The sequence below is a fragment of the Nesoenas mayeri genome (assembly GCF_963082525.1).
Source record: "Nesoenas mayeri genome assembly, chromosome: 20".
Classification (NCBI taxonomy): Eukaryota; Metazoa; Chordata; class Aves; order Columbiformes; family Columbidae; genus Nesoenas; species Nesoenas mayeri.
In genome coordinates this window covers 10,801,705-10,819,221 of record NC_137569.1, presented here as the reverse complement: position 1 = coordinate 10,819,221, position 17,517 = coordinate 10,801,705, and the positions used below count along the sequence as shown (strand labels likewise).

Genomic DNA, 17,517 nt, shown 5'->3' with positions numbered 1-17,517 from the left:
TGGGAGGTGCCACGTGCTCATGTCACAGGAGATGTTCAGAGATTTCTTGGGACCTGTCAGACATGGGCTTAGCCCAGGGCTCCCAATGTGCCTGGCAGCGACATGGCTGCAGGACGAGAGCCTGGGGTTTGGGGGCACAGCGGGGCTCCCCTCATGCTGCTGCACCACCTCTGCTGCAGATGAATTTGGTGTCAGTCATTTTTAGCAGTTCTTCCTTGTGGCCCTGCCAGCATTTCGCTCCCCGCTGCCCTCAGCTCTGGGACAGGGATGTGATTTCTCCTCTGGCTCCAAAAGCTCTGACCCCGCCTGCTCCATCCCAACATGCTGGTGCTGGGGTGTGAAAGTCTCCCTGTGTCACAGGAGCAGCCCAGAACTATGGCAGGAAGGACTCACAGAATCACAGAACAGTTTGTGTTGAAGGGCCCTTCCCAGCTCCCCCAGTGCCCCCGCTGCCATGAGCAGGGACATCTGCACCAGCTCAGGGTGCTCAGAGCCCCGTCCAGCCTGGCCTGGGATGTCTCCAGGGATGGTTCAGCCACCACCTCTCTGGCCAACCTGGGCCAGGCTCTCACCACCCTCAGGGCAACAATTCCTTCCTCATGTCCAGCCTGAATCTCCCTCCTTTAGTTTAAAACCATCACCGCTTGTCCTGTCCTATCACAAGAGGTCCTGCTAAAAAGTCTGTCCCCATCTTTTTATAGGCCCTTTTTAAGTCCTGAGGATGCCCAGGCTGGGAGACACTGCTCTCAAGCTGCATCCTCCATCCCCCCTCAGCAGGTGACTTGTCCTGACCCCCAGGGCAGCAGGTGCCCTGCCTGTGGCTGGCAGCACTTCAGGGAAGGACACGCTGCTTGTTCCTCCCGCTGCCCGCAGCTCTGCCAGCAAAATGCTGCCCAGCACTTGATTCTGCTGTGCACATCACCAAAGATGTTTTGCTCATGACACCCCACTTCAGCAAGGTGCTGGGGTGTCAGACCCACCTGCACCAGGCAGGTGCGGGCACCTTTCCCATTCCTCCAGCAGACCAACCACCATGGCCGAGCTCAGGTCCCCCAGGGCCCCCCACCCTGGGGTAATGCCAAGGTCGCCCTCACCCTGTGGCTCCTGGGAGCCACATATGTTCCTATATTTTCCCATCCTTGTTCTTCCCTGAATCCCCCAGATCCATAAATTTTTCCACATTCACTTCCTCTCTTAAACATCCTGTCAGCTCTGTGCAATCCCTCCTGCATTCCAAAACACACCCCATGCTCCCCGGCAGAAATACCACCCCCCTCTCTCTGGCAGGTGTCCTCACGTGGGGTCCATGGGACTGAGGCTCTGCCGGGAGGGGACCAGACAGGGTGTCGCTTCCTCCAAGTCCCCAGTTTGGGTCCCCACCCACCCTTGTGCCTCTGTGCTCCCCAGCTCATGCCAGCGGGACCCACACAGGCTGGTGGCTCCTGGGAGCAGATATGACACCGAGCAGGGGGGACAGGGACCCCCGGGGCGCGGCGGGAGCCTGGGCAGCCTCCCCGGCAGTGAGGGTGAAGGGGGATTTCACATGCACGAGACCTTGGCTGTATTTCGATGGGTGGTCTGAGTCCCACGCAGGAGTGTAGGCAGGGGGGCTTTGCCCAGCCTGGAGCTGTGTTGCCTGTTTGGCAGCTCAGCAGGGGCACAACATCAGTAACACGGTCAGGAGAGAGCCAGCCCGTGCTGGGCAGGACCTGGTGCCAGGGAACATCAATTACTGCTTTAGGAAGTTGGCATCTACGAGCAGAAATGGAACATGGCAGGCTGTCATCGCACCAGCGTCGCTCTGTGTCCGGTCAGTCTGTGCGGCCGAGCTCCCGGTCCCACGCACGGCTCCATCCCCTGGACCGAGGCACATCGGGCTGTCACAGGACCTGCCCTTTGGTCTGACCTGTGAGCCGGCCAAAGCCCTGACCATGGCAGAGGCACCGGCAAAGGCCTCAGCAAACCAGGAGGAGAAGGCAGGTGTCAGGGAACAGGGCCGGATCCAGCAGCCGGTGGAGGGTCCATCCCCCAGTCCAACCAGCAGCAAGGCTGAGCATGCACTGCTGCCAGGTACACACACGTATGCAAACACCCACGGACACGCATGGCCACACAGACAACACCAACGGCCTCGTCCCGTTCCCCTTCCTGAGGAACACATCTGTACATCCGTATGTATAGACACAGTGGAGATCTACATATAGTGTGTGGATCTCTCCAGCAGCGGGGCGACCTGCACCCCTCCAAGCCCTGGTCGGACCCCGTTGCTGCACTCGCTCCCCCGCACACACAGGACACGGAGCCGTCCTCCCAGGCAGAGTTAGAGACGGAGTTTAATAAAAGTTAAGCCAGCCTGTGGTGCTGTCCAGGCACAGTGCGTGGCCAGGGGAGCATGGCGAGCAGCCACTGTTCACATGCAACCTGCCCTTTCCGTCCCCTTATCCCTCTGTCTTCCTATGCTTGTTCTGTCCTAAATCACTCAGATCCATCCCTTTTCCTCACCTTCACTGTTCTCTTAAACATCCCATAACAAGACCTGCGCAAACCCCAAATGCTCTTCCCCTGCATCCCCAAACGCCTCCCATGCCCACAGGCAGACACAAACCCCCTCTCTCCTGCATGTGCCCTCACACCTGGGCTCTGGGGCTGAGGATCTGCCAGGAGGGGCCTGGACAGGGTGTCCCTTCTTCTGAGCCCCTCATGCGGGCTCCCACCTGTCCTCCGCCTCCCCCAGACTCCTGTAGATAGGATGCACATGGCTTGGTGGCTCCTGGGAGAGACCCAACAGGGTGTTATTTGGGCTCCCCCTCCCACCAGTGTCTCCCCGTGCTCCTTTGCAGGCGGGCAGAGGAGCTTTATTGCACATCCCGTCAGTGGGGAGAGTTCCTGTCACCAGGAACAGGGTTTAGTTAAGTCACAAGAGCACTGTGCATCTCCAAAAGAGACGTCGCCTCCTCTGCCGTCACACCCCGGCGCGGTGGGGCAGCCACCTTCCCCTGCTCTCGGCTTCTCCTCCTGGGGAGGAGGGCAGGCATGTCAAAGTGTCTGCTCCCACCAGCTCCCCCTGAAGAGCAGTGTTAATTGCTAACACAAACCACCCTCCTGTCCAGGAGGAGCCACAGCAGTGGGTGCTGACTGCCCAAAATCACACCAGGTGCCGGCACCTCAGTGCTCCAGCCTCAGCCCCTTCTCCAGCCGCCCTCGTGATCCCCACAGGCGGCTCTTGGCACAGCACGTGCCACCGTGCCCCTGCCACACACTGCTGATCATAGAACCCCAGGCTGGCTGGGCTGCAGCAGCTCTGCAGATCCCCAGCCCAGCCCTGCTCACGCAGGGTCACAGAGCAGATCACACAGGTGGGTCCAGGCGGTTTGAATGGCTCAGAGCAGGAGACTCCACACTCGCTCTGGGCAGCCTGGGCCAGGCTCTGGCACCTCCCAGCAAACAAGTTTCTGCTCATGTTCACATGGAGCCTCCTGTGTTTCAGTCTGTGCCCGTTGCCCCTCACCCTGGCGTTGGGCACCATGAACAGAGTCTGGTCCATCCTCTGACACCCACCCTGAGCTATTGATCAGCATAAATAAGGTCCCTGTCAGCTTCTCTTCTCCAGGTTGAACAGACTCAGCTCAGCCTTTCCTCGTAAGAAAGATGCTCCAGACCCCGCAGCATCATTGTAGCTCTAATAGCTTCTCACACTGACCCTCCTGGAGCCCAATGCCCCAAGGAACAACCTCGTCCTCACCTCGAGCAGCTCTGCTCATCTGCCCCACACAGACGGCATCCAGACACCCTGAGCCAGGACTGGTGTCCATCACGCTGCTGCCCATTGGCTTCAGTGGAGAGCTGGGACCACCCGCGTTCCTGCAGGGGAAGGGACACACTTTCCTCTCAGAGGATTTGAAGCTCCTGCTCCCATCACATACACAGATCTGCTCAAAACATGCGCTAACATGTGGAATAGGCATCTGGGTCTGTGTTTGGGTCACCACCATCCAGATGACTTTCAAGAGCTCTGATATCAATAGACTCTTGCGGACACTTTGGCCAAGAGGGCAGGAGCAGGGTCTCATGGGCACAGAGAGGTCTCAGTGTGCATGAAGCGTTGGGCACAGCTGGACGGGTTCCTGGACCCAGCCAGCTCTTGCAGCATTTCGCAAGTGATTGCACTGAACTTATTTACTGTAGTTTGTCAGGGCAGGAGTCCACTTCACCCCCATCCCCATGTGGGGGGCACAGAAGGCCTCACTACTGGAAATTGCTCTTAACACCATGAATGGTCTCACCTATGGAGGGACACACAAATCCACTATATTACAGCAAGGAAAAGCCCATGTCTGGTGTCCTCCCACATTGCAGCACAGAATCAGAGAATCACAGAACAGTTTGTGTTGAAGGGCCCTTCCCAGCTCCCCAGTGCCCCCCTGCCATGACAGGGACATCTGCACCAGCTCAGGCTGCTCAGAGCCCCGTCCAGCCTGGCCTGGGATGTCTCCAGGGATGGTTCAGCCACCACCTCTCTGGCCAACCTGGGCCAGGCTCTCACCACCCTCAGGGCAACAATTCCTTCCTCATGTCCAGCCTGAATCTTCCTCCTTTAGTTTAAAACCATCACCCCTTGTCCTGTCACAACAGGCCCTGCTAAAAAGTCTGTCCCCATCTTTCTTATGGCACCCACAATAAGGTCTTCCAGGAGCATCCTTTCCCCTGCTAAAGCTGAACAGCTCAACTTGCCTGTCCCCTCACAGCACCACTGTGGCCCCACAGCTCTGCTCTCCCCGCATTTCCGCTGCTCAGCACACTGGGCACAATCCAGGACTAACATCAGGCTGCCAGAGCAGAGACCCCCCTAGTGAGACAGGTCAGCACCTTCCTCCACACCAGACATTGAGCAGGACCCCCCGCCTCCATCTGAAGTGACCTGTTAGCAAGGTCACTTCAACAGGCTCCCAAATAAACATTTTCCTCCCCTCCTAAGCTCCACAGAGTAACATGGACACAGCATTCCCACTGTGCAAACTCCCCTGTCTGCTGCACAACAGCCTTTCCCCTTCCCTGGCCCAACAGCCGCTCAGCTCCAGTGAGGGCTACAGGTCCCCTCTCCCAGCCCCGTCCTCGCGCCCTCCCCCAGTGCTGGTGTCACCACCATCTCATACGGGGCACTAGAGAAGCTGCAGGAGCCTCATTGTGTGGCAAAAGCTGGGACAACGGATAGAGCAAAACGCTCTCAAGCACCCTCTGACCTCAGGAATGGAGACATGTCTGTAGGGGGACCAGCTCCCCAAGAGCCCTGCGGTTGCTGGGACCGAGCGGAGGAGGCTCTAGACAGCTCTTCGTGTGTGCCGCAAGCAACGGCAACTGCAAAAAAAAAGCAGTCAGAGACACACTTGACTTTACCAGCATCTGCGTCTGCAGCACTTGCTGTATTTACGAGCTCTCAGGTGAGTCAGGCAGCTGACGGCAAATGGAAATGCAGCGCAGAAACCCGAGGAGTCACACGTGCTCCACATACACATGAAAAATTACCAAGGTATTTTGAGCGGAGGCTGCATGAGGATGGCTGGGGAAGCCTGCGGCTCATCCCAGGTCTGTCCTGAAGCACAACCTGCCTCCACCGGGAGAGACTGGGCTGCAACCGCCAGCGGAAGGAAGAGCTCAAACGCACAACAAGGCGGTGCAGAACGAGTTCTCGCCAGAAATACAGAGATAAACGAGCCCTCGGCCCCCAGTGAGGCTGACAGCACAGACACAGCAAACGCGGAGCTCAGCCAGCTCCACGTGACACGGGAGCGGGGGCTGCGAGGCTTGCAGCTTGGCTGCTGCTCAGAGACTGCCTGCAGCCATTCATTCATTTTGCAGCCACTGCTGTCACTTCAGGGACAATATTCCCAGTTGAAGGCACAGGACAGAGATCCTGGAGCAGCTGCCAGAAGTAATATGTTGAGGAACAGACTGGAAAGCTGTGCAGGGCGGGCAAAGACTGGAGCCGCTGAGCACAGCAGTGCTGAGGGAACCAGTGCTGAGGGAGTCTCATTTGGGGCCAAGAACAGAGGCCAAGTCTTGTGGCACAGCACAGGCGGGACCTCAGAGGCACGGTGGGGATGAGCTAATTGAGAGGGGCCACTTCACAGCACCTGCCTGCACAGGGACCCCCAGCACCAGAGGGTGTCATCCCAGCCTGTCATCCCAGCTCGGAGATGCGGGCGAGGAGCGGAGCAGGGAAAGGCGCATCTGAGCGCAGTCACGAGTGGATCCACTGACTCGCTGCAGGTTCCCTCTGCCCGTGCCAGGGGAGCAGAGATGATGCCAGCGGCAATTCCTCCAAACCCTTGTCTCTGTGCCAGCAGTCATTCAAAAGCAGCTTTTGACAAGCTAATATTGCCACACTCTCATATACCCAAGTGACAGGAGGATGCTTTGCCATTGCTTTTCTATTTCCACACTGCCTGTGAGGCAAGAATCCAGCCCCACAGGAGAGAACAAGGGAAATGACGCTAGGAGGGGAAGGAACGTGTGCTGTGACCTGCAGAGGTTGAGCTCGGGCATACAGAAAGACATCAGACTCTGGTGGAAAAGGGACAAGCTGTGCCCTGCGCACGAGGGGTCTCTCCCCAGGCTGCAGTTTTGGCCAGCCCAGGTCAGTTGGGCGCATTGAGCGGGCAACGTGCGCTTGCAGCCCAGAAGCCAATTGTATCTTGGGCTGCACCCCCAGCCCCGTGGGCAGCAGGTCAGGGAGGGGATTGTCCCCTCTGCCCCGCTCTGTGAGACCCCCTGCAGTGCTGGTCCAGCTCTGGGTCCTCAGCACAGGACACACATGGAGCTGCTGGAGAGGGGCCAGAGGAGCCACAGGAATGACCCGAGGCTGGAACAGCTCTGCTGGGGGACAGGTGAGAGAGCTGGGGTGTTCAGTTGGAGAAGAGAAGCTTCGGGGAGACCTTGATGCAGCCTTTCTGGACTGAAAAGGTATAAGAAGGATAAGACTGATGGGGACAGACTTTTGAGCAGGGCCTATTTCAGTAGGACAGGGGGTGATGGTTTAAACTAAAGCAGGGAGATTCAGGCTGGACATGAGGAAGGAATTGTTGCCCTGAGGGTGGTGAGAGCCTGGCCCAGGTTGGCCAGAGAGGTGGTGGCTGAACCATCCCTGGAGACACCCCAGGCCAGGCTGGACGGGGCTCTGAGCACCCTGAGCTGGTGCAGATGTCCCTGCTCATGGCAGGGGGGGCTGGGGGAGCTGGGAAGGGCCCTTCAACACAAACTGTTCTATGATTCCATGATTCACACCATTCTCAGGGGTTTGTGTGAGGCCAGGAGCCCTGAGCAGGTGGGGATGGCCCAGGCTGGTGTCACAGTGTCCCAGTGTCCCAGTGTCCCAGTGTCCCAGCTCAGCTCTGCTCTCAGTGGGAAGGGCTGCACGGGGGAGCAGAGCAGCTTCTGTGCTAATAGTGAGGGGCAAGGGGCACAGGTGAGTGCAGATAGAAAGCAGGGCCAAAACTACACCCAGGATTAAAAAGCTTGGCGTGTGACATGCACACATGAAGAAAAAGTCAAAATAGGACGTGGAGGGGGAAAGGATGGAGGAGGAGAGGAGGGCGAGGGGAAGAGGGAGGAAATCCAGTCCTTGCAACCACAGCTGCCATGGAAAACGTTGGGACATGGCAAACAAAGCACTGAGAAGCCAGCTGGGCTCGGTGCTCCCGGCAGCAGCAGAAATACCCCATCACTTGGGTCCGATGCCCCTCTGGACTCTCAGGCTCCCGGTGCCATCTCCAGAGCTCTTAGAGCATCGTGGCACTGCCAGGGAGCCCAGCGGCACAGATCTCACAGGCCCCGGCACTGTGGGACGGGAACCCCTGAGGAACAACAACCACCTGGCGGGAATCACACGCTCCCTCCTCCTCCTCACGCAGCCTGGCAGCCGGCTTTGCTCAGCCCAGGCACGAGCTGCCACCAGCAACAGCTCCGAGCGAGAAAATCTGCTGCAGAGATAAAGGAAAACATCCGCAAAGGATGGTCTGTAGTCTCCATCTTCATGTAAAGAATGGGTTGAGCACACACCTCCTGGGCTTTAAGTCAAGGTGAAGATGCCTGAAGGAAAGCAGCAGACATCTTGACACAGAGGCCGATGCTCTGGCTTTCTAAGGCCAGAGTAAGTCACGGGAAATCCACCTTTCCCACCTGGCAAAGGGACAACGCTCTCAGCGCAGGGAAGCTTGAAACAGCCTGGAATCCCACATCTCCGAGACAAGTTTATCTTCCTCACATTGCAGAAATCCTCCCAATTGTTGGTAATAACTTGTGAATAAATTATAGAGAAGTCTGAATCTATCAATCCTTTCTGATCTCGATGGGTGAGAAAGGGAAGTACCTCCAGTCTACAGAGCACTTGGGTTCACTTCAAAAACCTGCTTGAACCAAAGCAACGAGAAAAATCAGATTGAATCAAAGCAATGATTTCAGTGCAGAAAAAGGGGGACACGGACACTTATTTTCTGACTGATCCAATGAAGTGTGATTTTGCTCTGGTCAGCTGTGCTTTGCCTTGCATTGAAATAGCAACATTAACTTCAGAGAACATAAGCTGCACCTTGAGAAGACAATAAGGATAATAAAAGGTAAAGCTCCTCCACTCCACTGCCAGGATGGAGCCTGCAGGGAGCTTCCCCGCCATATGCCAACCCAGTGGCCAAACTGCCACAACCTGAGGCCGTTTCCTCTGCTCCTGGCGCTTGTTCCTGGGGAGCAGAGCCCGACCCCCCTGGCTCCAAGCTCCTTTCAGGCAGTTCAGAGATCAGAAGGTCTCCCCTCAGCTCCTGTTCTCCAGCTGAACCCCCAGGTCCCTCAGCCCTCCTCACGGCTCCAGCCAACAAGGAGCTTCTGGTGGTCACTCAATGACAAGGGCAGCGCGGACAGAGCGCGGCTCTCGGTCCCCACGCACCGCGCAGCCACACGCCGCCTGTGGCACTCGCGGCTGCTCCCGGGATGGAGGGGGTGGCACAGCCCCCGCCCCGCGCAGCGTGTCCCCAGCTCATCGCAGCCCCACGGGGACCAGCCCAAAGAGGCAGGTGATGTTTGCTGGCAAGTCTGACGTTATCACAGCACAGAACTTCTGCAGCTGAGAGCAAAACCCATTCCTGGGGTCTGACTTCTCTGAGTCTGTTCTCCCAGTCACGTGAATGACTCATTTCTAAGTTTTCTTTTCCTGTTACATTTACACTGGAATTTCTAATGGCTGATTTGCAGTCCTGCCAATTGCCCGCAGCCCTTTTGTCCACCAAGCCAACACTTCTGCAATTATGCTTTGTTTGTATATTTAATGAGACACCCAGAAGGCGCAGAGGGACTTTCAGCTGGCTCCTGCCCCCCCCAGCCCGCCGCGCTGGGGCTGCAGGGCTCGGCCTCAGACACGTGCCCGTTCAGCTGGAAGTTCAGCTGGCGCTCAAAACCCCCCGCTGCAGCCTGTCCTGAGGGAAGCAGCACACGGAGCTCAAGAGAAACCGGCCATGTCGCTGCAGCTGATGGAGCCAGAGCCGGGGACAGCGCAGAGCCCCCGTCCCACCACCAGACCCGTCTGGGCACCAGGAGCCTGCGGCACCTCCAGCCTGTGCCTGCGCCCAGCTCCTCCCGCCCCTCAGCCCCCTGGATCCCCCGGCCCATCAGCGGGTGTCCTCCTGGCCCAGGCTCTGGGGCACTCATAACCGTCCCTTCCTCTCCCTTTGGCTCGAGTTCCTCTGCAAAGGCACCTTCCAGTGCAGCCTGCAGGGACGCTTCTGTACAGGGGAAATCACAGAATCATTTCGGTTGGAAAAGACCCTCAAGCTCAAGTACAACCACAACCCCCCCCTGGCACTGCCCCATGTCCTGAGAACCTCATGTCCGTCTGTCCAGCCCTCCAGGGATGGTGACTCCAGCACTGCCCTGGGCAGCCTGTTCCAATGCCCCACAGCCCTTTGGGGAAGAAATTGTTCCCCACATCCAACCTCACCCTCCCCTGGCGCAACTTGAGGCCGTTTCCTCTGCTCCTGGCGCTTGTTCCTGGGGAGCAGAGCCCGACCCCCCTGGCTCCAAGCTCCTTTCAGGCAGTTCAGAGATCAGAAGGTCTCCCCTCAGCTCCTGTTCTCCAGCTGAACCCCCAGGTCCCTCAGCCGCTCCTCACAGCTCCAGGGAGGTCACTGGCCTCCCCTTCTGTCTGTGCCCATGAGCTGCCTCCAAAGTCATCCACACATACCTGCTGTATGCGCAACCCCCGTTCCAGCTGTCCAGGCTCCTTGGCAAGCTCAGAGCACAAACCCTGCACCAAATGCCAGTTTGGATTTAAAGATCAGTGACATTTTCATACATGCACATGTATATGGAAATTTGCTAGTTTTATTTATAAAAGGGCATATTCAAAGAACATTTGCTGAAGGCGTTCACCGAAACATCTTTTATGAGGACCATTTTGTTCTGTCAGGCCAAGGAGGCTGCAAGCATGAGGGTGAAACACTGCTAACATTGTCTTCCTTTGGAAGAATTGTTTCTTTGGTTATAATAATTTTTTATTTATAAATTTTACACTTTTCAGTTTTAAGTAGCAAAACTAGTATCATTATGCAAACCTCACTGCATCTCCGTGCAACCTTAACACACTCAACACACCAAATCCTGCCGTGTAAATGTGCTGAGCAACGACCACGAGTCAGGAACCTGATCTTCTAATCAGAACAGTCCACTCGCTAACAGATCTGCCCTTGGCATCATCTCAATCTGAAAGGTGTTTTGTTACTTCACTGAAAAAAAGAACATTCCCTTCACCTTGTAACTCAATCCTGAAAAGGGCTTTAGAGACCGGCAATTCAGCTCTTGGTGATAAGCACAACAGCAACACCCAGAAGGGAATTCAGTATTGCTGATAGGAGGCAATAAGCATATACGGCCATGACGTGAATTACTATTAAAGAAAAAAATCGATAGTGAGCACTAGGTGTTCACCCTGGGCACTGCGCGGGCCAGTCTCTGTGAAACGCGACTGTACCCATAGTGCACACACCTCAGAACTGCGCGTTTGCCAAAGCCCGAGGGGAGACCTGGCTGGTGCACGAGACGCCATCGAGCTCCAGGCCATGCTCTCATACACACCGGCAGCCTCTTCCGTCAGAACACAGGGATTGCAGGCACGGAAGGTGAGCAAAACTCCTCGTTCGTCATTGAAATTGCCAGACACATGCAAGCTGCCATGCAGACTGAGGAACTACAACACAGGTCAAGGAGGAACTAACCCAAGAGTTTGGTTTCCCCAGTGAAAGCTGGGACAAGATGAAAATGGCAAGAAGGGAGTGAGGAAGACAACAGAGCACCAGGGGAGAGAGGGATGTTCGAACAGTCACACACGGCCGCGAGCAAGAGTCTCACATTCCCTGCAAAGGAGGAACGTGCAGAGCAAGACAAAGACCCATTCCTGCTTCATATTCTGCCTGTGAGTTCTAACTTCACAGACACACTCACACCTGCCTGATCTCAGCCTGAGATTTCCCTTCCTATCCGTTGTGCGAGGAGCAGAGAACACATGGAAACGTGACTCATGCACGGATCACCGCAGCGCTGACAGCCTGCAGTAGCCTTGCTCCTGAGAACCTGAGAGAGGAACAAGAACATGGAAAAAAGAAAAGAACAGAAGAAACTGGCTAAAAACAGAGTGCACACGTGCTTCCCCGGGAAGCGATGCCATGTACCGCAGAGGTGGAACAACGAACCATCGCGCAAATGAACAGCTTGAGCCGTTCAAAGTTCAGCTGCTGTGCAAATGCTGTAAGCTGCTCTCGTTGTCTGCACACCGCCCAGCCCCAGCCAAAGCTCTGCTGCGAACTATGGGGAAAGGAGTTTTCAGTTGTATTCTTGAACAAGGAATCCGCCTGCTCATCACTGCAGAGCCAGAAATGTTATGGGCACATGCACGGGAACAGAGAACGTGACCCTTTTCTCCAGTTCCCAATCTGTCAAGCATCATTCCTTTGCTTTGATTTCATACAGTACAGGTGGCAGGGAGCTCGCTCTCTAAGAATGAATCAATCTTAAGGCACAGGTGGACAGATTTATTTTGCTATTGACTGACCTATGCTGACAATTATCAGCACTTCTCAAGTTACCTACTTATTTTGTTAAATTAGTACTCATGCTTCAACCTTCAACATCACCCTCTTCTTTGAGAAGAAAACTAAATTTAACAAGTCATGTAGACTTGAAATTTTTCTAATCCTTCACTATTCAATTCTTGAAAATGTGTTAAAAGGTTCACAGGTCCCATGTCTGTATTTTCATCTGCTCAGCAGAAACGTGAACAATTGGCTATATTGTTAGGGACTGGTAACAGAACACGTTGCAAAAAAGGGGCTGCTTCCACAGGTACCGGTGGAAATGCAAAGATTCTGGGTCTGGATGTGTTACAGGCTCCTTCCCCCATCCGGGGAAAATGACAAAGGAAGGTCCAACAGGTTCCAGGCACCAGCACCGTGGCTCCTGCTGGACTCCAGGAGCTCGTGTTGGAGGGAGGACGCTGGCAGCCGAGGGGTCGGTCACGGTTCCTGCGGGTGGTGCCCAGCGGGGGCAGAGGTGCTGATGAGGTCCTGGGGATGGCTCTGGCGCGCTTCCTGCATCCGGCGCCGGGCCCTCTGGAAAGCCTCTACAAGGCAGCAGAACGTATCAGCCAGCGTCGGGAAGAGAGGGGTGAGTCTGGCCAGCAAATATCATCCCTCCTGGAGCAGAACGCTCACTTCTTAACCACAGAATCAGAACCACTTTGGTTGGAAAAGCCCCTCAAGATCATGGAGCGCAACCATAACCCACCCCTGGCACTGCCCCATGTCCTGAGAACCTCATGTCCGTCTGTCCAGCCCTCCAGGGATGGTGACTCCAGCACTGCCCTGGGCAGCCTGTTCCAATGCCCCACAGCCCTTTGGGGAAGAAATTGTTCCCCACATCCAACCTCACCCTCCCCTGGTGCAACCTGAAGCCATTTCCTCTCATCCTTTGACTTTTTACTTGGGAGAAGTTACTGAGTTCCAGCAACAAAGCACCCAGTCCCTGCTGCTCTTTTCACTTATTTCTATCACTGTCTTTGCTCTGCACCCAATGGAACTGGATACAGAGCCCGTGTACCGGTGCCAGAACCTACGCTCAGCGCCACGCAACACCGGGCAGGCTGGCTTGGGCTTTGCCCTCACAGAGCGGTTATCCCTCCTCCCTGAGCTGATGCCTCCTGAAGTTTCCAGCTGAGATCAGAACATTTAACCTCTGCTATGGACTCAGAGAGCTCATGGGGGGCAATTATCCCCACAGTAATAGATCCTTCTGAAATATCCAGCCCACTCTGCAAAAAGGGGAGCAAAAGCGAGCCAGAGGCTTGTCAGGGAGAACGATACCGAAAGCCCTACCCAAAACGTTGTAGACAGAGCACTGCTGGCTGAAGCCTCCAAACCGGTCCAGCACGCTCTGCATGCGCTGCCTCAGGGCACTGGTTTCCAGAAATGCTCTGCGGAGAACCACAGCAGGTCAGGATCGCAAAACGTAGCACACAACACGGAGCTCACACTCACTTTGCTGCACTTACTTAGACTGCTGCAGGCAGTAAAGGCGGAATGTGACGCTGCCTGTTGTCTCTGTGCGAAAACCAAGGCGGCTCAGACGTGATCCCTGCAAAGACGACACAAGTTAGAGTCACCACATCCAGCAACCCGCTGCACTGGGCTGATCCAAGTGAAAACGAGCATGTCCCGCCAGTACCATCCCCTCAGCTCAGGAAAGAGATTGAAGTGCTGGAGGGTCCAGAGAAGAGCAACAAGACTGGGGAAGGGACTTGAGCACAAGCCCTATGGGGAGAGGCTGAGGGAGCTGGGCTTGTTTAGTCTGGAGAAGAGGAGGCTCAGAGCTGAGCTCAGCACTCTCTAGAGCTACCTGAAGGGCAGTTCTAGCCAGGGGGGGATTGGGCTCTTCTCCCAGGCATCAGCAATAGGACAAGGCGCCATGGGCTTCAACTCTGCCAGGGGAAATTGAGGCTGGAGATTAGAAAGCAATTCTGTGCAGAGAGAGTGGTCAGGCATTGGAATGGCTGCCCAGGGAGGTGCTGGACTCACCGGCCCTGGAGGTTTGTAAACTGAGATTGGACATGGCACTTAGTGCCATGATCTAGTCAATGGACTGGAGTTGGACCAAGGGTTGGACTGGATGACCTCTGAGAGCTTTTCCAACCCAGTTGATTCTGTGGTTCCGTGATTCATGTGGGCAGAGTCTCTTCCTCCCCTGCCGCACAGGGAAAGCGAGGTCAGGAAGAAGGGCACATGGTCCAGGCTGCGCTGAGGGCAGGATGCAGACACCAGTAAGCTGCTAGGGCAGTGCTGGGGGAAGGTTTCAACAACTGGACAGGGCTCATTCCCACACAAAGCTGCTACTAAGATCAACTTGCTCATTATACCAGTGAGCACCTCTGCAGCTTCCTTAAGATCATGACATTTATGCCTGTCTCCCAACTGTCAGCTGCTTGCTTTGGGAAACTGTTCCAGGCGCACTTCAGCCCAGATTCCTTACAAAAGCACAGGAAGAAGTCTATAGCTGGTAAAAAATGCTGACCTGACAGACACTTGGTGGGCAGGGTCAGCACAAGCAGGGGTACGTCAAGGCTTTGATCCACATTCACCCACTTCTCTAAGCTGCACACACCTCAGAAGGCAGAGCTTTGCCTCTGTCTGCCCAGTTCTCTGTCCATGCTCATCTCACAGAGGAGACATTTCTTTGGTTAGAGGAACAGGACTATCCTTTTCCAAATCTGGTCCAGGCTGTCCAGACATCCAAAGCTGAGAGCACCTCTCCCATCTCCCAGAAAGATCAATGTCCCGCAGCTGAGCCCACCTTGAAGGTCGATGGCGTCCTGACGTAGGTGATGTCCTCCAGCTCAGGAGATCCACCGATGAAAAACCTCCTCAGCTCAGCAACTGTGCCCAGCTCCACGGGGCGCCAGGTCGGGATGGTGAGCGTGTGGAGACCTGGTGCAGAATAACAGGACAGCTCAGCAGCCATGAGCAAAGACCCACTCAGAGTCACAGAGGACAGCGTGGGAGACGGACGCCTGCTGACCCACACCCCAGCAGCTGGGCATGGAAACACTACATGGTATCTCTCATTTTCCCAAGCAGTTGCCCCACGCAGTCAGGCGGCCAGCGCCGAAGGCGTGCCCTGTCCATGAGGAACGCCTCCTTACTCCACACGGGTGTCAGAACAGTTGTGACCCTCAGATTCCACATGGGACAGAGAAGGTTGCTGCCAGTGTAAAGACAGACACGCAGCACCACCCCAGAGCTTTAGCACACAAGATTTTGTGACGGAACAACTGAAGGAGCAAGAACAGCAACACATGATGCTTCTCTACAAGGCAGAACGGTGCAGGATGCATCAAATCCTTTGCTGCCGCACAGACAGGTAACTATCCGCTTCAGTACACAAGGAAAAGCGTTCCCAGGACCAGCTAAACCTATTCCCAAGAGAACCACCCAACCCATCCTCCCAAATAAAGCCCCCAGTATGTTTTACCTGGAGATGCTGGCAGCACCAGGGAACCGTATCCTTCAACACGATACCTCTGCCAGAAATCCAGGGACAGGACCTCAAAGTAGAGAACAGGCCACTGGGGGAGACTGTCTGCAAGGCAGGGAGCAGATCACAGCTCTGTGAGGGACACGATCACAGACAACAAAATCCTAAATCCCCAACTCCACTAGTAGGAAATCCTTTCTGTGCTTCTCCTACAATGACACATCTAGATGTACGGGTGATTATTTTCCTCTGTAAAAGCTGAACCCTCAGATTTGAGGATGAAAACAGAACTATTGATGTTAAATACTTTGGAAAATTCTTTGTTTTGAGAACAAGTCCAAACTGGTTCAATTATTTTGGGGCAGAACAGCCTTTTGTGAATGACCTGATGCCAAGCACAGGAATCTTTTTATTTCTGACCTTTCCCACCATTATTGGGGGATTATTAACTTGGATTCTCCTACAGGTCTCCAAGTGCTGGTTTTTTTTTCCATAGTGAAACAAACTCATCGTGTTTATTCTACGCTGAAAATTCATTAGTCTTGGTTGAATACTCAAATTCAAGTGCCAAGGCATGCCACAAAATTGTCCCCAGCAATTGCCATCTGAAGAGCGATGGGGTTGGTGTAGTGAAGCAGCAGGAACAGGCAGCAGAGAACCCCAGCTTAAAATAGAGCTGGGATTTTCAAAGTGACATAAACTATACAAAGATTATACAGGTCACTGAGTGTGTCTACAAACGTAAGACTCAGCATGGAGTTTTAGTTGTGTACAAAAGCGCTGCCTGTGTCTGCAGTGTCCCGGGGCTCTGCGCAGTGCACAGGCCACGGCAACACAGACCAGCATGGCGGGAATTCTGAGACAGATAAGCCAAGATCCAAGGGGTTTTGCAACTGGATGAAGCTGACTGTCACCGGCAAGCTGCGTCCTGCACTTGGTTCACAACAACCCTGTGCAACACCACAGGCTCAGGAAAGAGCGGATGGAAAACTGCCCAGCAGAAAAGGACCTGGGGGTGCTGGTCAACAGCAGATGACCACAAGCCAGCATGTGCCCAGGTGGCCAAAAAGGCCACCAGCATCCTGGCTGGTACAGCACTGGTGTGGCCAGCAGGCCCAGGGCAGTGACCGTCCCTGTGCTGGGACCTGGGGAGGCCAAACCTCGAATCCTGGGGGCAGTTCTGAGTCCCTCACACCAAGAAAGGCCTTGAGGTGCTGGAGTGAGTGGAGAGAAGGGAACGGAGCTGGTGAGGGGCTGGAGCACAAGTGTGATGGAGCGGCTGAGGGACCTGGGGGGTTCAGCTGGAGAACAGGAGCTGAGGGGAGACCTTCTGATCTCGGAACTGCCTGAAAGGAGCTTGGAGCCAGGGGGGTCGGGCTCTGCTCCCCAGGAACAAGCGCCAGGAGCAGAGGAAACGGCCTCAAGTTGCACCAGGGGAGGTTGAGGTTGGATCTGGGAACAATTTCTTCCCCAAAGGGCTGTGGGGCATTGGAACAGGCTGCCCAGGGCAGTGCTGGAGTCACCATCCCTGGAGGGCTGGACAGACGGACATGAGGTTCTCAGGACATGGGGCAGTGCCAGGGGTGGGTTATGGTTGGACTCGATGTTCTTGAGGGTCTTTTCCAACCAAAATGATCCTGTGATTCTATAATCAATGAATCCATACAATTGCTGTGTGGTGCAAACACAGTATGTGTCCAGAGGTCGTGTGGTGACAGGGCAAACATTTGCTGAACGAGCAACATTTCCCTTTGTTTCAATCTGTCCTTTCATCTTGTTGAGGGGCCAACAACACATCTGACAGCACAACACCTGCACTGCCATCAAAAGATATCAGAGTTTCACATTTCAGAGCAACAAGGAAACGCACCTTCCGCTTCATCTCCTTGAGTGAAAAACATCTCCAAAGTGAAGGGGTAGCAGAAGTGTGCCACATTATCCTAGAAAAGGAACAGGACA

The 17,517-nt window shown here is 55.1% G+C and overlaps 1 protein-coding gene across 2 annotated transcripts in view; it reads right to left on the bottom strand.

Annotated features, from left to right (window-relative positions):
* The window catches only part of MKS1 (MKS transition zone complex subunit 1), a gene marked incomplete at its 5' end in the record, with an annotated part of 42,859 nt that overhangs the window by 18,521 nt on the left and 6,821 nt on the right, over positions 1–17,517 (bottom strand). The window contains 6 exons of one of the 2 annotated variants that reach the window (XM_080356798.1): positions 10,316–12,655; positions 13,407–13,504; positions 13,583–13,665; positions 14,878–15,011; positions 15,556–15,663; positions 17,429–17,498. In XM_080356798.1, coding sequence (XP_080212924.1) covers positions 12,549–12,655; positions 13,407–13,504; positions 13,583–13,665; positions 14,878–15,011; positions 15,556–15,663; positions 17,429–17,498 — 600 coding nt within the window. In that variant the 3' untranslated portion in view covers positions 10,316–12,548. Of the gene's footprint in view, positions 1–10,315; positions 12,656–13,406; positions 13,505–13,582; positions 13,666–14,877; positions 15,012–15,555; positions 15,664–17,428; positions 17,499–17,517 lie in introns of those variants that run through there. The other variant, XM_080356799.1, reaches the window with a different exon arrangement.